The sequence below is a fragment of the Parasteatoda tepidariorum genome, chromosome 6 (genome assembly GCF_982258835.1).
Source record: "Parasteatoda tepidariorum strain Cologne lab strain chromosome 6, Ptep-v5.0, whole genome shotgun sequence".
In the NCBI taxonomy this organism is placed as follows: Eukaryota; Metazoa; Arthropoda; class Arachnida; order Araneae; family Theridiidae; genus Parasteatoda; species Parasteatoda tepidariorum.
Genome location: NC_141760.1, coordinates 95,889,335 through 95,910,384, shown reverse-complemented (window position 1 = coordinate 95,910,384; position 21,050 = coordinate 95,889,335). Strand labels below are relative to the sequence as shown.

Sequence of the window (21,050 nt, the reverse complement as noted above, 5' to 3'; positions counted from 1 at the left end):
TCTGTGTTCCGGCGTTTAGCGGGTTTATCAACTTATTTAACTAAACAAAATGCAGTAATTTTTAACTACTTTTAAGATCGATTACGCGAAATTCAATATCAATATATAAAATAATATTGAAAAACTACTTAAGTATTAATAGGTCCAAAAGGTGTTCCGAGAGTTACGACTTTTTTAAACGATTTTTGATTTATATTGAATGTTTATTTTGATTTATATCTACTGTTTTTAACACGATTTTTGATTTATATCCAATCACTATTTTGTTTATTTTTATGAAATTATTAAAGACGAAAATGTTTTAGTTGTTGTTGTTGTCATCGTAGGCCATTAAGGAAAGAGTTGCGATTGTTCTTGTTTTTCAGTGGCTCCATCTATGGCCAAGAATTTAAATCAATCGAATAAAAAAACGATCAATCTCCAATTCAGTACCCCCAGAGGTATAATTTGTTATGGGAACATGGTGAACTTCGTGACCCGACAGATTTAACGTGCACGAGTCACCATTTATTACACGAGGAGTCTTTGGCCGGCTGGATTCAAACTCCAATTCTCACGAACGTGAGTCTAGCTCCCTGCCAACCAGATTATCCTAGCCCAAAATGTTTTAGTGTTTTAATGTTTTCCATAAAAAAAAAAATTTATTAAAAAAAAGAAAAAGAAATAGCCAAATTCTTCAGCAAAGAAATGAGTTTCCCTGATAACAATTCTCGCTGTTGATAACAGTTCTTTTTCGTTTTCATTAAAACAAAAACAATAATTCAGCTTATTTCATTCATTTTCAGTTTATGCATGACACCCAAAACAAATTCGGAATAGATTAGATTCTATTATTGATAAAATGATGAAAAAAATCAGTTTAATTCCTCAGGTTAAATATTTTCAAAATGATTGATAGCAATTATGCGGTTAATTTTTTAACTTTATTTATTTAATCAGGATTCCGCCGAAAAGGGGTCGATTATTTAGGGTTCTGTAGCCTGAAAAAATTAGAAACCGCTTGGCTAAACAACTAAAAAAAAAGAGCTCAACAAGGATTAATATTGAAAATTATTTCTTACCTGCAAATACAAAACCTCCATCAGAGTTACTAGGCCGCAAAGTTGCACCTATAGTAAAATTTCTGTATAGGGAGGGAGGAAGGTGAAGCCTGTAGGGAGCTTTAATGTCAGCTTCTTGCTCTATGCGGAAAGCAGGAAAACCATCGGGGCCAATCTCGAAATTGATACCAGGAGAAGCGAATGGAATCTGGATGGCATGAAGAAGATCCACAACTCGAGGTTGAGCTGAAATAGTGGAACACACTATGAATTGAATGACACGTATAAATTGAATGAATATGAATTGAATGACACACTATGAATTGAAAGGGGTATGTTAAGAATCTGAAATTTCAAGAAAAACTAAAAAAACTGCTCAATTGTGGAAAGATTGCTTTAATTGCTTCCAAATTGTTGGATTCTCTTTTTCAGGCAATCTAGAAAATTACTCGAAAAATTACTATCAAGAAGTTTTGACACAGTTTTTTGATTTTTCTAGAAAGTGCAGATTTGTAACATACCCTCTTTTAACATTGATCGCTTCAATTATATACTTTCAAAAAATACCTCATTTCGAACCTTGTCATCAGAAAGAGTTTAAACCCATTAAAAAATAACTACTTTTACGTAATATAAATTGTAGAATTCAGTAAAAAAGTACATAAGTTAGAAGTTTTTACTATAAATTTAGCCAAAGAAAAATGGTAAAAACTAAAAGTACAACCAAGCTATTAATGATGAAATCTACTGATTGATAATTTGTCAATATAAGGAATTATTAGGTTGTTCAGAAAGTTATTTCGTTCTTAAAAAAAATAGAATGTGGTTTTCTTTTTATAGTTAATAAGTATTTTATAGCATCATCTACTGTTCATTTTGGTCCGATACCTTACACAGTCTTTCTGGCAGTAGCATGATTCCTAGAGCATAAAATGTTTTTGTTCTTTACTGGCAAAAAAATTTATCAATATTTTTGACATCCTTATTAGAAGTAAAGGTTTTACCGTCTAAATATTTAAGTAGAAATTGCAATATTGTGTGTTGTAGAAAATATTTTTCTCGTCCTCAGTGATGATGCTCTATTTTTTGCGCAAACCTTTGCCATATTTGGTGATGATGCGCAAATTTTCACGATATTTTGAAAAAATTCTTGTCTTAACTGTTGATATGTTAATATAATGATAATTCTTGTCTTAACTGTTAACGAGTTGATACTACAACGTCTATTTCTCTATTTTGTAAATTTGATTTGAAATCTTTTTTTGCACCACTACACGCAAATTATTCAATAATACAAAATGAAACACTACTTGTTCCAGCTCTCTAGTGGTGAAGATTATAAAACGTTGATAAATTTAGAAAAGGCTTAGAAACTGAGAAAGTTTTAGTTTTTAGTTGTCAACCACTCCATAAAATATTTTGCAAAAAGTGTAGTAGTTGAGAGCCTTACTATAGAATAGCTGTCTTCTGCAGAGCACGCTGCCCAATGGTTGTCCACCAAATCATTTTCATTCAATTTAGACAATGGTTTGAAAATAAAATTAAAAAGACTGAAGAAATAATCTACTTTAGGCGATAACTAAGAGACAAAATTCATACCTACTGCTTACAAAAAGATTGATGAGTTAGAATACCACCTAATCTAGTTTTTACAATAGCAAAATCTATGAAGGATTTAACTACAGATATGTTCAGTACATCGAAATTCAAACGCAAAACATTTTAAAGCTTTATTCTGTACGTATACATGATTCAACAAACGTACAGGCTTTTATTTACACTGTACATGCTGTGCGAAAGTGCTAAATCTAAGTAGCTTACGCTGAAATTGGTTACACAATAATCAGGATTATTTATGCATACACATAAGATACATACATAGAGAATACGTGCGCGAACATGGAGAATGCTTCGTGAAAGTGTTAAATCTAAAGAACTTGTACTGAAATTGGATGCAGAACAATCTGGATCCTTCATGCATACTCAGAAGAGACGTACGTGAACATGGAGAATGATTCGTGGAAGTGCTAAATCTAAGGAACTCGTACTGAAATTGGATACAGAACAATCTGGATCCTTTATACTTCCACAGAAGAGACAAACGTGAACATGGAGAATGCTTCGTGAAAGTGTTAAATCTAAAGAACTTGTACTGAAATTGGATGCAGAACAATGTGGATCCTTTATGCATACTCAAAAGAGACGTAAGTGAACATGGAGAATGCTTCGTGAAAGTGCTAAATCTAAAGAGCCTGTACGGAAATTGGATACAGAACAATCTGGATCCTTTATACTTTCACAGAAGAGAAGTAAGCGAACATGGAGAATGTTTCGAAAGTGCTAAGTCTAAAGAATTTGAGCTGAAATTGGATGGAACTCGCAATTTACCTCATTCAAAGAGATTTTTGCTAAGTTTGATACAAAAAAGCAGCCATGTTTGTCTTATTTTGCAGTTTGAAAATAAATATTTTTTTGATTTAATTCAGGAATTTCCCTTGTTTTGTTCTTGAAATACGTAGTAACATCAAAAGCACTCAATATCAATAATATAATAATAAGAATACTGATAAATTTTGAGTGAGAATCATATTTCAAATACAAAGCAATAACTGACTTATACTTTAACCATTGACAAAAACACACGCTGAATTGTATGAAGTCACAAACAAGATGAAAAAAATGACAGTAATTCAAAGGTAGATTTAAAAAGAATAATTTTAGTATATGCATAGATTAACTAATAACAGTCTGTCATAGATAATGACCCATGTTTCTACTACTTATACCTGTAATTACTTATCGCAAAGAATAGTAATAACGAGACGGAATCTTTACATGCCGAAGTTTACATGGCAATTTATCATTACATCTATGAATGAATGAGATACTAAACGGCTTTTACTCTTAAATTAGAATTAATTTTGTATTAAACATTTTATGATAGTAAGGATTGGCATATTGACAAATTTTATTAATGTGTACTATTATTAGCTTTCCTTACAACTCAATATTGATAAAGGATTTATTCATAATTCTCTTTTTTTCTTCATGATTTCTGTTTAATCGATGAGCGAATAGAAGGGAGGATGTATAATTTTTTTTGTTCCAAATTTCGAATTATTAGTCTTTGGACTATTCAATGATAAGCCACGTTTCGTAATTTTTCAGGAAAGTATTTTTGAAGTAAAACATAACGATTTCGAAATAGACACTTTATCATCTTAGTTGAATAGCTGACACAGTTTTGAGTTTACGACTACCAATGTTCAATTCCGTAATTTCGTACTTTTGAACACAATCCAGAAGACAAAGAAACTTGAAAAAACTAATACGCATTTCCGTTACATGTAAAGGAAAACAACGAAATTCTCCCATGGTTAGCCTGACGGCAAGGGAACTCTTACCCATGATCCGTCTACCGCTGAGAATATCTTACGTCAGCATATTGATCGGCTTCGACCCGGGAGCGGAATTCGAATCGACCAGAGCCATTGCTGGGATTTGAACCTTGGTAACGTCACCGGAAGTCAAATGCTTTATCCCCTGAGCCACCATGGCTCTTCAAACAGACATTAGGCTGATTCTGTACACTGTGCTGCCATCTAGTGGAAATTACGATAATGTGTATTGTAACTGTCTGGAAATAGTACTAAAGATCAGCTTGATGTATAAATGCGGCTTATCTCTATATATCGTCAAGCTCTTCAATTGACAAATGCCTTCAAATTTAATTTGGTTGTGTTAATTTTTTTTGTATACAGATGAGAAGTAATTATATCTAAATCTCATTACTGTTGAATCGTAAAATTTTGCGAAAAGAAAAATAAATTCTTGTCGCTACGACAAAGTTCTCATAAGAACGTGCAATAAAAATTCGAATCACCAGCGCTACGATGCTGATGGCGTAAAAATTTTAAAAAAGTGGCCCTAGAAAAACGAAAAGGAACCTCTAAAATCCATCAAAAATGTTTTAATACCAGCCATTGAACCCCATTGAAATATAGCAAAGATATTATTAAACTGCATATTTTAAACGAAACTTTGCATGTTGGTTTAAATAACGAATATTTATTCTGATTATTTCTTTTCAGTACTCTTTCATGTAAAAGTTGCAGTCCAATAATTCTCATTATCGTTTATTACGCATTTAAAATCCTAATTAACGAATCCATAAATAGTTTACTCATTATTTTAAAGGACAGCGAATTGATTTTTTAAGCTCTCCAATTTCCGTGATTTAAATCCATTCTTATTTTTTTTATGAATAAAATTAATAGCATATAATTTTTTTGACTCGTTTATATGTCTTTAAAAGCTTAAAAAATCCTTCGTACAGAATTTTTCACCTTTAAAATAAAGAAACATTTTAAAAGCATTTAATGAAACTAAACCTGCAACGCATTATTCTTATAGAACATTCTTTAATACATAAAACTCGTGACTCGCTATTCTTAGATTTAATAGTTTATTCGAAAAGGTTTATGAAAAATACCTTTTGAATTATGGATTTAACATTGCCGATATAAACCAAAGATAATTTTATAAGAAATAAATCCAGCAATCATCATACAATTCAAGAATAATCATAGGGGTAAAAATATATATATTTCACCAAAATTATAGAGGAATAAAATTATATACCAGTGATACTGTTTCAAAATTCGATTTCTTTACTCTTTGATTTGAAAACGACCGAAAATCCTTTTCTATAGAATATTACATATGAAGGCAGAAACAAAGACAATGACATAAAAAATATTCTTTTTTCTTCTAATTTTTTTTATTGTTCTTTTTTTTTCGAAACAATTCGTGATAACCTTAGGCAAAAGCAGACGACTCTCGAACACGTTCCTCGATATTCTACCCCTTCTCCGGAAATTGCTGACTCTTCGAACATTGATAATGAAAACGTTAATGGAGTTAAAATGGAGGGAAAAAAAGGCAGTAACCAAATTTATCTTCGCGTTGAAGAAACTAGCGTTTCTATATGAACTTAGCTTTTTCTTATGATTACATGTTTGAAATAAATTATTACATATTTATTAGCTAATTACATTGATTTAAAATAAATTATTACATATTTATTAGCTAATTACATCGATTTAAAATAAATTACATATTTGTTAACTAATTACATCGATTTAAAATAAATTATTACATATTTATTAGCTAACTACATCGATTTGAAATAAATTACATATTTATTAGCTAACTACATCAATTTAAAATAAATTATTACATATTTATTAGTTAATTACATATTTAAAATGAATTATTACATATCTATTAGTTATTTACATATTTAAAATAAATTATTAAATATTTATCAGTTAATGACATATCTAAAATAAATGTTTAATGACTGATAAATTTTAACAAATTAACTTGATATAAAATTGCCCTTCCTTTAATTGTCATTAATATTAAAAAGTATAAGTTAAACTGATTTTTAATTTGAACATTAATAATTCGAATCTTTACGAAAGTCAAACCCATATCATTAATACTCGTATGTGCGAAAATAACATTCAGTACTCTATTTCATTTTTAGAATTAATAAGTTATATTTAAATTTTAAAAAAATGTAATAATAAGTTTACTTTCTTAACTTTGTAAGTGCAGTAAATATTTCTTTTTCTTTCTTGAATAAATATGAATGGTATTTTACTTAAATTGTTGTTTATTAGATTAGAGAGCGTATTTAATAAGCTTTTATTAACATTCTAGCCAGCATTCTGAACATTTTAGCCTAAATAAAAGTATATATTTTAGTCAAAGTTCCAAATTTTTTCTGCTTAAAACCATTTAAAATATTTTATATTACTCACATATCTTTTTTTTAAATCTTAACTCTCTTTCATTAGCGCAAATGTAGGACAAAGAGTTAAAGTTTTCAAAGGTTTTTAAAGCTTTCAAAATTAGCAGATTTTTAATAGGGAAAAATAACGGTCAAAACTTTGTCTCGGATATTTCGATTAACCTTATAAGAATTCACAGTTTTTAAAATTAAAGATCCTTTACTGTAAAAAATATTAATCACGACCTCAAAAATCTACTAAATTTTTTTTTGCAGCGTATGTCCTCTCTCGGCTAAACAACAAGCTTGGCAAAAGTCGTAAAAAATTGAATCAGAAAATGAAATGAGTAATTACTAAACTAAACACTAGCAATAAAAGGAGGTTAACAGTTTAGAAACATAATAAAAAAGTCAAATATTCAAAACTTTTCTTATAGAATTCGGTGAGATAAAAAGAGAACGGCAAAAAATATTTCAGAATTATACAGTTATTTCTCTTCAATTTATGAGTTATTGATTTGAAATGAACAAATATCCAATGTACTCAAACCCCTCGTTGACCTTGAAATTGAAAAATATCTTTAATGATCACATTTAAAAACACTTTACAAATACAACTTTAAACAAAAAACAAGTTATTGAACAATAATGGATGTCGTAAAATTTTATGATCTTTCAAATCCTCACACACACACATTCTTACAAAATACTAAAACTCAGAAACAAAAAATGAAGTCTAAATTCCATAAATTTTTTTTAAAAGCAAGTTGTACAAAATTATTTTTTTTATTACTTAAACTCCTTTCCTTTTTAAAAAAAATTCCGTCCTCATCTTGTTAAAAGCTGAGGAACTACTTTAAATTCATGCCGAGTTGAGATAGGTCATTAATTTTCTTTAACCTTTGTTGAAAAGCAATTGATCTAAATTTAGAAGAAAGAAATTCAAATAAAAGTGTGCTTAAACATACTCTAATGCAAGTCAGACCGTATATTGAAAATTTCTAATTGAACAACATGTTTACAAGCAATTGAAAATGCATAAATTGTGAGAAATTTTCAACAAAAATCTTTTTTTTTTCTTCCAAAGTTGCATTATAAATAAAAACCTGCGTGTTTTATTTATGTTCGATTGAAACTGCAATATTAATTAAAAAGAAATTCTAAGACAGATCATCGAAGTTCTATGAAAATATTCTTTCTTTGTCTTCTTAGGAAATGTAAACTGTTCGTGAATAGAACGTTATTAAAATTTCAGTATGAGGGAAAAAATATGAACGAAAAATAATATTTCATAAAAAAATTTTTTTTATCAGTGCGTTGAAGCTTCATGAAATTTTCTTTCTTAGTCTTCCTTGAATATGTAGATGTTTCCTGCATTGTAAAAACTTCATAATAAAAATATGAAGGAAAAATAATATTCCAAAAAATATTTTCTAAAACATAAACATTGCATTAAAGCTTTATGAAAAATTCTTTCTCTGTTTTCTTAGAAAATGTACATTGTCCCTGCATGCAACATTAAAACTTCAGTATAAGAATATGAAGGAAAAATAATATCCCAAAATATATTTTCTAAGACATTCGTTACATTAAAGTTTTATGAAATATTCTTTTTTGCCCTCTTAGGAAATGCAGATTTTGTCTGCTTACAACATTGTTAAAACTTCAGAATAAGATAGTAAAGGGGTGAAACATGTCACTAGATTAACTGAACTCAGTAAAGAAAAAGCTTGACAACCTCGCTCAACCAAAACGCGTTCGCATAATCATCTTTAAATACAATAATCTTTCAAATTAAAACTTTTACATCAATTCAAAAAGAATATTTTCTATAGCATGTAGTTGAAGCTTACAGAAAACCTTCATCAATCTTCATCTTTTTTGAAACTGCAGCTTCTTTATCGTTTGTAATTTGAAATTTCTGAATAAGAATATGAAGAGGTAAAAAATGTCACTCACAGAACAGAACTTTTATATAACCTCACGCAAATTATTTAATCACGTTCAAAATACAATGTTTCAGATTAAAACTGCAATATTAATCCAAAAAGAATATTTTCTTAAACTTTTTTTCCCACCTTCTTTGAAAATATCGTTTTTTTCTCACAAAAAGAACATTTTTGAAGTTTCACTATAATGATCTGAAAGGGGCAAAAAGAGTCGCACTAGATTAACTGAACTTTTATACAACCTCACGCAAATTATTTAATCACGTTCAAAATACAATATTTCAGATTAAAACTGCAATATTAATTCAAAAAGAATGTTTTCTTGAACCTTTTTTCCCACCTTCATTGAAAATGTCATTTTTTTCTCAAAAAGAACATTCTTGAATTTCAGTATAAAGATCTGAATGGATAAAAAGAGTCGCACTAGATTAATTGAGCTTTTATATAACCTCGTGCAAATTATTTAATCACGTTTAAAATACAATATATTTCAGATTAAAACTGCAATATTAATTCAAAAAGAATATTTTCTTGGTCCTTTTTTTCCCTCCATCTTTGAAAATATCGTTTTCTTTTCACAAAAAGAACATTTTTGAAGTTTCAGTATAATGATGATCTGAAGAGGTAAAGAAAGTCACTAGATTAACTGAAGTTTTATACAACTTCACGCAAATTATCGGAACGGGTTTGTTAAACCATCTCCAAACTACTGCAACCTCTCGGATAATCTGATACCAGAAATGTAGCTGAGATTCAATCGTGCACAATCCCCTCTCATGACGCCCTAGGGGCGAATAAAACTCACGCCCTGGGGCTTCCGTTCATTTTAGGGTAGACTTCTTTATGGGGCGAACCCAATCGTCGCACCTCGTAAGAAAGTGCCAAGGAACTCCCAAGCTGATGCCATTCGCACACCGCTTCGTTAAGTTATCATGGATAAGAACTATCTTGTTCGATTTATCTTTTTTTATTCGATTCGATAGATTGGGGGTGTTGAACTGATACAGAGAACAATTTCATCAGGACAATCTATTTATATACTCCGATTTTATTATGAGAAGTTTTCTGTTCTCGAGTTTTTGTTCCACGTGGAAATCATAAAAGTGTACGTTTCGATGGCATATTTCATTTGTCAGGGGTAAAATCTTAAATTGGCGAGAAATCTTTGAAGTATTAGAGAGAGATTTTTCTTTCTTCTGAAAAACTTGTTTTGGAAAAAAATGTGAAAGTCTTTTTTGATAAAAAGTCTTTGCATTCGATTGTTAACTTAAATTATCACATAAAATTGAATTTACCGAAATCACCCCCCTTTATATGTTTTAGAATCCTTTTAAAAAGTTTCTGTGCAAAAATTAACCTTAAGTCTTGCTTAGATTAGATTTATATATTAGATATAAGATTTAATAAAAAGGTAAAGTATTCCTGCAACAGCTCGTTGTGGTCCAGATAGATTATGGAGGTTAAGTCTCTTTGTGACGCAATGCAATGTGGGCAGCATTGTGCGTCAGCCGCTTTTATTTTCTAGAAGAGAAATGATTCGATTCATCGACTTGAAACTGAGTGGGTTTCCAGCAGCCAGAAGGGATCGAACCCAAACTCTTCCCAATGGCAGTTCAGAGTCTTAACCACTAAGCTATCACGGCTTACGGCATAATATATATATTTTTGAATATCAGAAGTATAGAAAGAAAAATTTAATCTTTAACGTAATATTGTAGATGCATGGAAATATTCATAAAATATGACCTTTTAAAAAAACAAACATTTAAGTTTGACAGTCGATGAAATTTTCGAATTCTTAGATTTGATATTAGCGTTTAAATCGAATAATAGCTTTATTAGAACTGCACCTTGTCCCTATTTTTATTATTTAAGCTTCGATTATAATCTAGAAAAGTGTTAAAAATTTTAAATTCTTTTTTGAATGAAGTAAAGTCTGTTAAGTTGACCACCTGTGTAAGTAACCAATATTAACAAGAATCGCATTGATTCTATATAATAAAAGGGAACAAATAATTTGTAACCTGACTACCCGTCGATATATTACCACCAATTTATGTTATATTAGAAGTCCGTCTATTATTTAGATGTGTTATTGAATATTATACCAAATTCATAAGTTGACCGGAAACTACGTTGTGCTAATTTTGTGTTATAAAGCTAAATTTGTGTAACGAATTGTTTATTCATTCTCGTAATTAGTCTTAACATAGGGGAGATATTTGTGAAATAGGGTTTTAAATTCATGTTAAAAAATTTAATTATATTTATCTAAATTTTGAAACATGATATAAGAAATGAAAAAAATAACCTATTCTTTCCCAAGAGTTGACCACTTTTCCAGGTTTTCCTCTAAAACAATACATCGCAAGTTACACTAAGAATCCAAATACAAATACACACTGAGTTCCATAATCTAATACATTATTTATATTTTAGAATCAACCTTTGGTAAAAACAAAATCATAAAATCTAAAAAACAGGGGCAACAAACTAATACTTAATAAATAAACGTATTAGTTAGTTGACCAGATTCTTTTCTAAGAGTTGACCACTTATCCAGGCTTGCCCCTAAAATATTGCATCGCAAGTTACACTACGAATCCAAATCCAAATTGAAACATTTTCAAATGCACACGCGTTCCTAATCTAATAAATTATTTATCTTTTAGAATCAACCTTTGGCGAAAATAAAATAATAAAATAAAAAAACCAGGCACAACAAACTAATACTTAATAATAAAAAGAATGTTATCAAAATCAGTCGATCAAACCACTATAGAAGAATTAAAATAACTCTAAGTTAATTAGCAAAATGAGACTAAAAGATGTTTCATTACGCATATTAGAACAAACTGCATTTAGAGTATTTTAAATACTCTTTCGCTCTAATTGACTTGGATGCCAATTCCGATTCGTTTTTATTTTTATACCTCATTTAAGAGAAACTTTTTTCTTTTTTACATTTTCCTGCACTATAATAAGCTGAAAAATAGAATTTTTTCGTTATCTCTTCTTTTTTAACTCAACACTAAATTACTTTAAGACATGATTTCTTGAAAAGGCGCCATCGATATTGGAACATTGTCCTGCAAAGGAAAATCTGAGGAAGAAAAATCGCAAACAAAAAAGGAGTTGCTAGATCACGTCCAGTATACTAAGCTATATAGAGTGTTTATAAAAATGTATAAGTAATGAGCTGTGTTTTATTATTAAGAATCAAAAAAATTTATTTTACCACGTGCGGTAGCATTTTTTGGAGCTTTTGGACGATTCTGTTTGTTGCGCCATCTTTTAGCAGATATTGTAACAATTCCAAAAGTCAACGTCAAGAGTAGGCACTGATGGAAGATCCTACGAAAAAGAAAATTGAGTAAATCTCAAAAAATACAATTATAAACACAAAAAGAGCTTTTACAAAAAAAAAATTCTGAAAACTATTAAACACACACTTAAAATAACATTATTGCGGTACTATTTATAAAAGCAAATTAGAATTGTAGTGAATAAAGTAGCATTATCATACACTATTGTTAATATTAAACATAAAAGTAATATTAATACGCCAGCACTACTTACATATTAAAACTATAAAAGTAGGTGTTTTAATTAATTGTAAAGGAATAATAAACTCGTTATTGGCATAATTTCGGAAATTTCACTTAACTCAGAATTGTCATTAAATTGTCACTAAATGACGCAATATAAAAGAAAGTATTTTAGCAAAGTTATTTTTCGCATTTATATAACATTAAAAATTTACTACAATACTTTCTCCTAATATTTTGATCGCATTAAATCACTGAAGTTCACAGTGGGAGAAAATTTGTAGTATTGCTTTAAACTCGCAGCAAAATCAACTTCAGAATCTTTAGAATTATCAGGAAGCTGTTTACAAACCTTTTCCTTCACAACAAATTTGGTAGCAGGACTGTTGAAGAAAAATTATCAGCAATGCTGATGATTAAAATGTTTGTTTCTTATATTAAAATTAAAATAAATTAGTCAATTTTGATCAGTTATCTATCTAAAATAATAAAATGTCGAGTTTTTGTTTAATGCTTGTCTTTTCTACCAGAACCGTTAGTTCTGGGGTTATAGGCTAGTTCTGGAGTTGAGTTATTTGAGATGTAACTCCAGATAACTCCAGAACTAAGGGTTCTGGAGTTATCTTCAAATTAGAACCAGCCGCTGAAAGAGGCAAATTTATCCCCAGATCTTAAAATTTCTTCGAAATTTCCAATTAGCTCGTTTGGTAGAACCGTATGAAAAATGGAATTGTTTCATTGGCATAGAAGTCGCCATTGATATAAAATGAGAATGCAGACGATTTTATTTCCTGCTAATGTTTTAAAGATTTCATCCGTGATTTTTGCTAGATAATGTTAGCTGATTAAAAAAATGGAGTTATGTGCATGTTCTTTAAAATGTAGCCCCAAATCCAAAAATTTGCTCGAAATTTTCCAATTATCTCGTTTGGTAGAACCGTACGAAAAAAGGAATTGTTTCATTGACTTAGAACTCGCCATTGATAAACTATGAGGCTGCAGACGACTTTCGTTCTTTAAAATATTATAAAGATGCCATCAGTGATTTTTGTTAGCTAATGTTAGCGCATTAAAAAAATAGGAGTTATTTGCACGTTCTTTATCATCTATTTATTTTTTATTCATTTTGTCAGAGAAGCTCAATGATCATCATGAACAGGATAGCTTTTGCGGATTTCGTAACCAAACTAGTATTTCTAAAATTGTTAGAAAATGCGAGTTTATTTTGTTTATGGTTGAGCTTTTAAAACACGAATCTATAAAGCTATTAAAAAAGTTATGAATTTCATTTTATAATCATCCTTGAACGGCTGATTTAATTTTTGGGGTTTAAGACTACTAATGTTCAACTCCGTAGCCTTGTAATTTTGAACCCAATCTAAAAGACAAGGGAACTCCCGGATCAAGTTTTGGGAAAAAATTGCCTTCGAGGAGGACTTTTTGATGAAACTAACCCGCATTTGCATTATATGGAGGGGAAAACCATGAAAACCGCCCACGGTTAACTAGATGGCAAGGGGACTCTAACCCATGATCCGTCTACCACTGAGGATATTTTACGTCATGAGTGGTGCAAGGCGGATGGAGAATTCGTATCGACCAGCCATCGCTGGCAAGGCGAACGCTCTATCCCCAAAGCCATCACGGCGCAAAATTATATTTTTGAAATAAAAAATAATAATTTATGTATTGAAAAATAAAACTAATAAAGACATAGCACTAATTCGTACGGAATATTCGCCATACTCTAATTGACGCCAGTGATGCTTGATTAAATTTGTTATTATTAATTTAATTAAAAAATAGCATTGTAAAAAACGTGTTTCGCTTAATCTAATAACGTAAAGCCACCGGGAAGAAGAAAATATAATAATAAATTTTTAAAAAAGGGAATGATTTTAACTTTTTTAATTGTGTTGGTATACGTCTTTCAATTTTGCGCACGATTTCGTTGTGTCATTCAGTACTGATATGTTAATTGATTTTTCTATCTCGTACAAAGAGTGGGTATGTAGGTAGTTAATAATGAAATAAAAACTTTTAAAACTAGGTATTAGCAAAGAATAGAAGACGAAAATAATTTCATTTTTGTTAGACATGGAAGAAAAAATTTTAAGTCGGATCTTTTGTGAGCTGTATGAGGTTTGCGGTGATGATGGAAGTTTATTATGGAGATGATTTGCAATACATTTTTCTTCTTAAGTATGCCAAACAAAGAAATATTTTCTAAGAATCGCAGTTATTAAGACTCCGCTGTTTTATAATATGTGTGTTTATTTTCTCAGAAGTGGTCGAAAGTGAGGATAAGTCTTATTTACATTTTAGGAAACAATTGTAACTTGTCATATGGCACAAAGCTCCCTTGAGCAGAGCTCTAACTGGAAAGCTGTTGAGATTCATTTGGCAAAATAAATGACGAGAAATGCTTCTTGCAGCGTTCTGGAAACTATTGAAACTTTTTTTACCATCAAGCTCACAGCTTCAGATGAGATTTGAATATTCTAGTTCATCGGAAAGTGTTTAAAATTTTGATTGATGATAAATTCTATTTGGCGATAATATTACGATAAATTCTATTTGGTTATAAAATTACAAAAAGTTCTATATGGTTATAAAATTGCAATAAATTCTTTTTGGCGATAAAATTTCGATAAATGTGGTTCCTGTGGTCAAGAAATAATTGAAACTTGTACTATTATCAAGTACGGAGCTGATTTGAGTGTTTTAGATAATCCGAAAATGGCCAAAATTGCCAGTGTATATTTATTTGCATAAAATTTTCGTTATTAAGAGCCCTAAAGTTTCTTATAATTTTGGAAATCTTTTATAATTATATTGCAAAATATGATTAAAAAGTATCCAAAGTTAAAATAAAATAAATTCACTATCAACACTAAAAATATAACATTCAAGAGAATAATGTAAAATATAGTATTCAATCCTAAACTTCCTAATGTGATAGCAATTTAACGGGAAAAAGAACAAAACAGTGATGGAAGTTTCTCAGAAAGTGGTCAAAATTTCAATTGTGGATAAGTTTTACTTACATTAACAGGAAAGAATTGTAACTTGTCAAATGGCGCAAAACTGCCGTTGAAATTTTGAGAAAAACTCTAAAGTGGTTGAATTTTTGATTGACTATAAATTCGATTGAATAAAATTTTTATATTTTATTTGGCAAAATAAATATTTATAAAGGTTTCTAAAAGTGGTCAACTATTGAAAGTTTTATCTCCATTAGACACACAGCTTCTTATGAGATTTAAATATTTTAGTTTATGGGAAATGGCACAAAGCTGCCGTTGAAATTTTGAGCAAAATTCTTAATATTCGGTAAGTGGTTGAATTTTCAATTGACTATAAATTTTATTTGGCAAAAAAATATTTATAAATGCTTCTTAAAGTGTTCAACTATTGAATTTTTTATTTCCATCATACACACAGCCTATGAGATTTTAGTAATCTAGTTTATGGAACAGAATTGATAATAAAATCTATTTGGTTATAAAATTAGTACAAATTCTATTAGGTGATAAAATTTAGGTAACTTCGGTAAGAATCAGGAAATAATTGGAACTGGTATTTTCATTAGCCAAGAAGTTGATTTGAGTGTGTTAGAAAGTTCAGAAATGGTCCGAATCGCTAATGTATATTCATTTGCATAAAATTATGCTCTTAATAAAATGAATTAAATACTTAATATATTTTTAATAATCTTTTATAATTACATAGCAAAATCCAATGGAAAGAAAATTCCCAAGCTAAACTAAAATAAATTCAATATAAATACCAAAAATATAACATTCAACCCTAAACTTCCTAATATGATAGCAATTTCACGGGAAAAAGAACAATGTTGGATTGCTGAAGAAAAGCGTCCCGAACAGATCGTTCAAGTTTGTCAACGAAGGGGGTTCGTCCTAATTGTCCAGGAAGGCAAGAAAATTTAGATGGAGGGAAAACTTGGGGACGTGACAAGGATATGGGACCCTAAGATTTCCCCGTTCATGTCTAACGAGGCCTAATCACTTCGCGAAACAATGTTAAAGGGGAACTTTTTCTTTCCACAATAAATTCAATTGTTCTGCCTCTCTCTCTTTCCTGGCAACCTTCCTTTTTCCTAAACAGATCCTCTTTCCTGGACAGTGTCTATTTTAAAGCAGCTTTTTCTTGAACAATGGATAGGGAGAATTTGACTAAACCATCAAAAATATAGATGGGCAAGTTTATTGGTTTTAATCAAGATATAAAATTAATCAATTTGGTTTAATAGTTTAATGATTTTAATCAAGACATAAAATTAATCAAGTTGATTTAATGGTTTTAATCAAGACATAAAATTACTCGAGTTGATTTAATAGTTTAATGGTTTTAATCAAGACATAAAATTAATCAAGTTGGTTTAATAGTTTAATGATTTTAATCAGGACATAAAATTAATCAAGTTGGTTTAGCAGTTTAATGGTTTTAATCAAGACATAAAATTAATCAAGTTAGTTTAATAGTTTAAGGGTTTTAATCGAGACATAAAATTAATCAAGTTGGTTTAGCAGTTTAATGGTTTTAATCAAGACATAAAATTAATCAAGTTGGTTTAATGATTTTAATCAAGACATAAAATTAATCAAGTTGGTTTAATAGTTTCATGGTTTTAATCAAGACATAAAATTAATCCAACTGGTTTAATGGTTTTAATCAAGACATGAAATTAATCAAGTTGGTTTAACAGTTTAATGGTTTTAATCAACATATGAAATTAATCAAGATGGTTTAATAGATTAATGGTTTTAATCAAGATACAAAATAAATCAAGTTGGTTTAGTAGTTTCATGGTTTTAATCAAGACATAAAATTAATCATATTGGTTTAATAGTTTAATGGTTTTAATCGAGACATGAAATTAATCAAATTGGTTTAATAGTTTAATGGTTTTAATCAAGACATGAAATTAATCAAATTGGTTTAATAGTTTAATGGTTTTAATCAAGACATGAAATTAATCAAATTGGTTTAATAGTTTAATGGTTTTAATCAAGACATGAAATTAATCAAATTGGTTTAATAACTTAATGGTTTTAATCAAGAGATAAAATAGTTTGTTTTCTGATGAAAAAATAACATATTTTTTTATTTAAAATACTGAATTCTATGGAGAGAAAATATAGAATTAGTATTGATTATTTTTTTATGGGTAGGAAAACTTTGCCTGAACTATAAAACGCAGATGAAAGAGTTTAATGCTTTTAATCGATAATGGACTATAAAATATCTATGGTTTTTAGGTCGTACAATAATCTGGCGTATTTTTTAATATCGAGAGCACAATCGTAAATAAATAAATAAATAAAAAGTGATAAATCGATAAATTTTTAATATATAGGACAACTTTGCCCTTACTATAAAGTGTAAATAAAAGAGGAAAATGTTTTTAATTATAACTAGAGCCCTATAAATTATGAGAAATTGTTTTAACAAATAGGGGACAAAGATACAATAATTATTTTAAAATTATGCTGATAAGTGTTAGAGGACCTAGAAAACAACTAAAACGGAAAAAAAGCTGTATTTGAAAGAAAAATACATTTTTCATTTTCAAATTTTACAGTAAAATATAGATAAAATATAGATAAATATAGATAAATTTTACAGTAAATAAACTACACTATATAGGGGCATAAAAAAAGTCTAAAAATATTCTTAGAATAGAAAAAAAAGAGAAATGACTTGAGAGAAAAGTTTATCTGATAAATGAAGATGTTTTGTGGAGAAAAAAATTATGGGGTTATTCAGCGATTATGGAGACAATTGTTAATTATATGTTCTTTCGCATCCGCTTTTTTAAGCAATTTGTATGAACCTAATTATAACAGACTTTAAAATACATATAGTTTCCAATCGGAATAATAATTTGTTTTCAATATGAAGAGCGAAAATTGATTAAAAAAGTTTAAAAAAAGGATAATTTTTTTTTAAAAAAAAGAATCGAAAATTTTTGTTTGAACCATTTGAATTTATAAGAAAAAAGTTTTATTGTTTGAGTTTAATAACAGATCAAAAAACATCGATAGTAATTGTAATAATTGTAAGAGAGCATTGTTGTTTGAGATTTACTTTTAGAAATTTATTTAATATTATATCATAAGCTAATTCTTTTTTAACGACTAGGAAACTCAGTTCTCTGTTCGATCCGCTTGCTTCGTATTATTCATTGTTTATTTATTTTTTTTACCTTAAAAGTCTTTAAAAAAGATCATTGTGTTTATAAACTATATGGGTCATTCTCACAAAAACAGTCATTTTCATGTCCCCAGTATATTTTATGTTTGTTTTACAGCTTACGAAAAAAAAAAATTCAGGGAAAGTGTCCTACGGAATGCAAGCTAACAAAAGAATAAAAATAAAATTATCAATTTTTATTTTTTATTTATTTTAGGTAATTAAAATATACCAATATGTCATTCCCTCACTTGTTCCCACTGCTGATTTAAAAAAAGAAAAAATTGTTTCTGAAATAAAAAATTTTTTTTTACAAATTCGTGTTTTTTATTTCAGAATACTGAAATATAGAATTCAGAAAATCAATTTTATATTTAATTTCTGATAAAAATATTAACACAGCACTATTTTAAACTTTGTCCCCAGTGTTTCGCGTCATTCCCTCACAACAATGTTCTTATCACCTGCAATCTTCCTAGAATAAAAATATTTTAATAAAAACTTTAGAAGTTAACAACTGGCATCATAGAACAAAATTGCAGTATGTTTCCATCTTCAACTTAAAGAAGCTTTGCTGTGGAATAAATTTGAATGAATCAAACCAGGTAAAATTTTTTACCTTTGTCATTCCCTCATGTCATTTTTTAGAGTAAAATAAAATACAACTTCATCGAGAAAGTGGATAATTATATGTTGCTTTCTTGTACGAATATAATTGTATGTGATTGATTTCAGAAATTAATTAGGCCTAACTGTTATTTTTAAATTTCATTGAATTCGTCATTCCCTCACTAGTGTATAAAGTGAGGGAATGACGCTGAAGTGAGGGAATGATTCAAGATGAGTATACTATCAAATTTTTTTTTTGTTCAATCGTGCCAGCCAATTTTATTTCCCAAACATGTAAAAACTATTAAATATATAAGATATAAAACTAAATTATAATAAATATTAGATATACTTAGTATGTTATCATTTTCAAACTTTAGGTAGATGTAACTTAGATAAAAACATGTATTAAAATAAAATATCATTCCCTCACTATTAGTGTCATTCCCTCACTTTTTAAATAGTGAAAATAATTAATTTACTTAGTAATTAATTTGAAAAATAAATTAAAAAAATTTATAAATTAATTTATTAGATTAATTAATTTATTTATTAAATTAATTAATTAATTATCAATTATTATAAATTAATTATTTAAAAAATTAATTAATTTAAATATTAAGTATAATTTATAGGATATATACTTTCGTTATAATGCCATAACATATTTCTATTAATATAAAAAGTTTCAGAGCTTTTTATTCACTTTACTTTTTTGGGATTTTATGAACTGAAAAATGACAGTTTTCGTGAGAATGACCCATATAGTCATTATAATTTTACAAGCGCATATTTCATTATTATATTAAGCTTATCGAGATGAAAGGATACCTAAATTTGAAAAATAATCAACTGTACTAGAAAAAAAAATTAAACTTATGAACACAGAATGTCAGACTTAAGAAAAAGTAATAAATGAAAAGTAATTTTATTTATTCACAATATGCAATGATAACTCTATATCATATAATAGCTCGCATTGGAAACAGTTTTTCCGTCTTTTTCAGTTTTCGTATTTTTAAAAGTTTCTATACATAAGATTTTTATCTGGCAACATCGATTCCCTCTCTCTTATTCTTTATTTATTCATTTTTTTTTGTGGCTAGATTTGACATCAAGTCAAGCTCAAATTTATAAAAAGAAAATCGCGTGGGATAAAAAAAAATTTCTACAACAATGGGTAAACATTTCTTGTTTGAAGAAAACAAAACTGCGATAAAAGTGCTTAAAATTGCAATTACATTTAAATAAGTTAGAATTTTTTTTAAAAAAAGAAAGTACTCGCTAATTTCGTCTCTCAAAATGGTTCTATCAACACGTCAAATTTCAAATCTGTCGTTGCATTTCAGAGGGCAATAGATTGATCAACGCGTTTTCCTTTCTATTGCAGCTTTAACAGTTCCGAATTCTCAATTAATCGAATCTTTTTTTGAAACTAAATTTCGAATATAAAATATAATTCTTTTAATTTTCCATTGTTCAAATCAGCACAATTTTAAATTAAAAAATTCGATTTTTAAATTTTAAATATATTGTTAACTTTTCTGAAATTTTAATTTTAATTGTTTAATCTTTCAAAAATGTATTTTCCTATGCTTGCGTACTAAATTTCAGAGAAACTACTCAGAATAATAGCATAAAAGTTTGTGCCCATAATTTATGTCCATAATTTAAACCAACAATATTTAACAACAATAACAATATGAAAATTTAACCTTAAATTGAATTTCGTTTTAATAATAGTAGAAAGAAAAATATAAAAATTCTGTAATCATTGAAATTTAATATTATAAAAAAAAATTTTGAGTATAAAATAATGTTTAGATATTTCTAAATCGATCAATAAATTAAATTTAAAAAAAAATTCTATTAATTTTTTTAAAATTTTTTT

At 28.4% G+C, this 21,050-nt stretch overlaps 1 protein-coding gene across 10 annotated transcripts in view; it reads right to left on the bottom strand.

The window, feature by feature from the left end:
• The window catches only part of Mp (collagen XV/XVIII-type protein multiplexin), a 233,136-nt gene that overhangs the window by 189,913 nt on the left and 22,173 nt on the right, over nt 1-21,050 (bottom strand). For all 10 annotated transcript variants that reach the window (XR_015434795.1, XM_087166214.1, XM_087166207.1 and 7 more), the window contains exons 2-3: nt 12,025-12,140; nt 1,062-1,286 (exon numbers count right to left, since the gene is read on the bottom strand). Coding sequence is in view for 9 of the 10 variants with exons in the window: in XM_087166214.1 (XP_087022340.1) it covers nt 1,062-1,286; nt 12,025-12,140 (341 nt within the window). In the remaining variant the exon portion in view is untranslated. The remainder of the gene's footprint in view (nt 1-1,061; nt 1,287-12,024; nt 12,141-21,050) is intronic.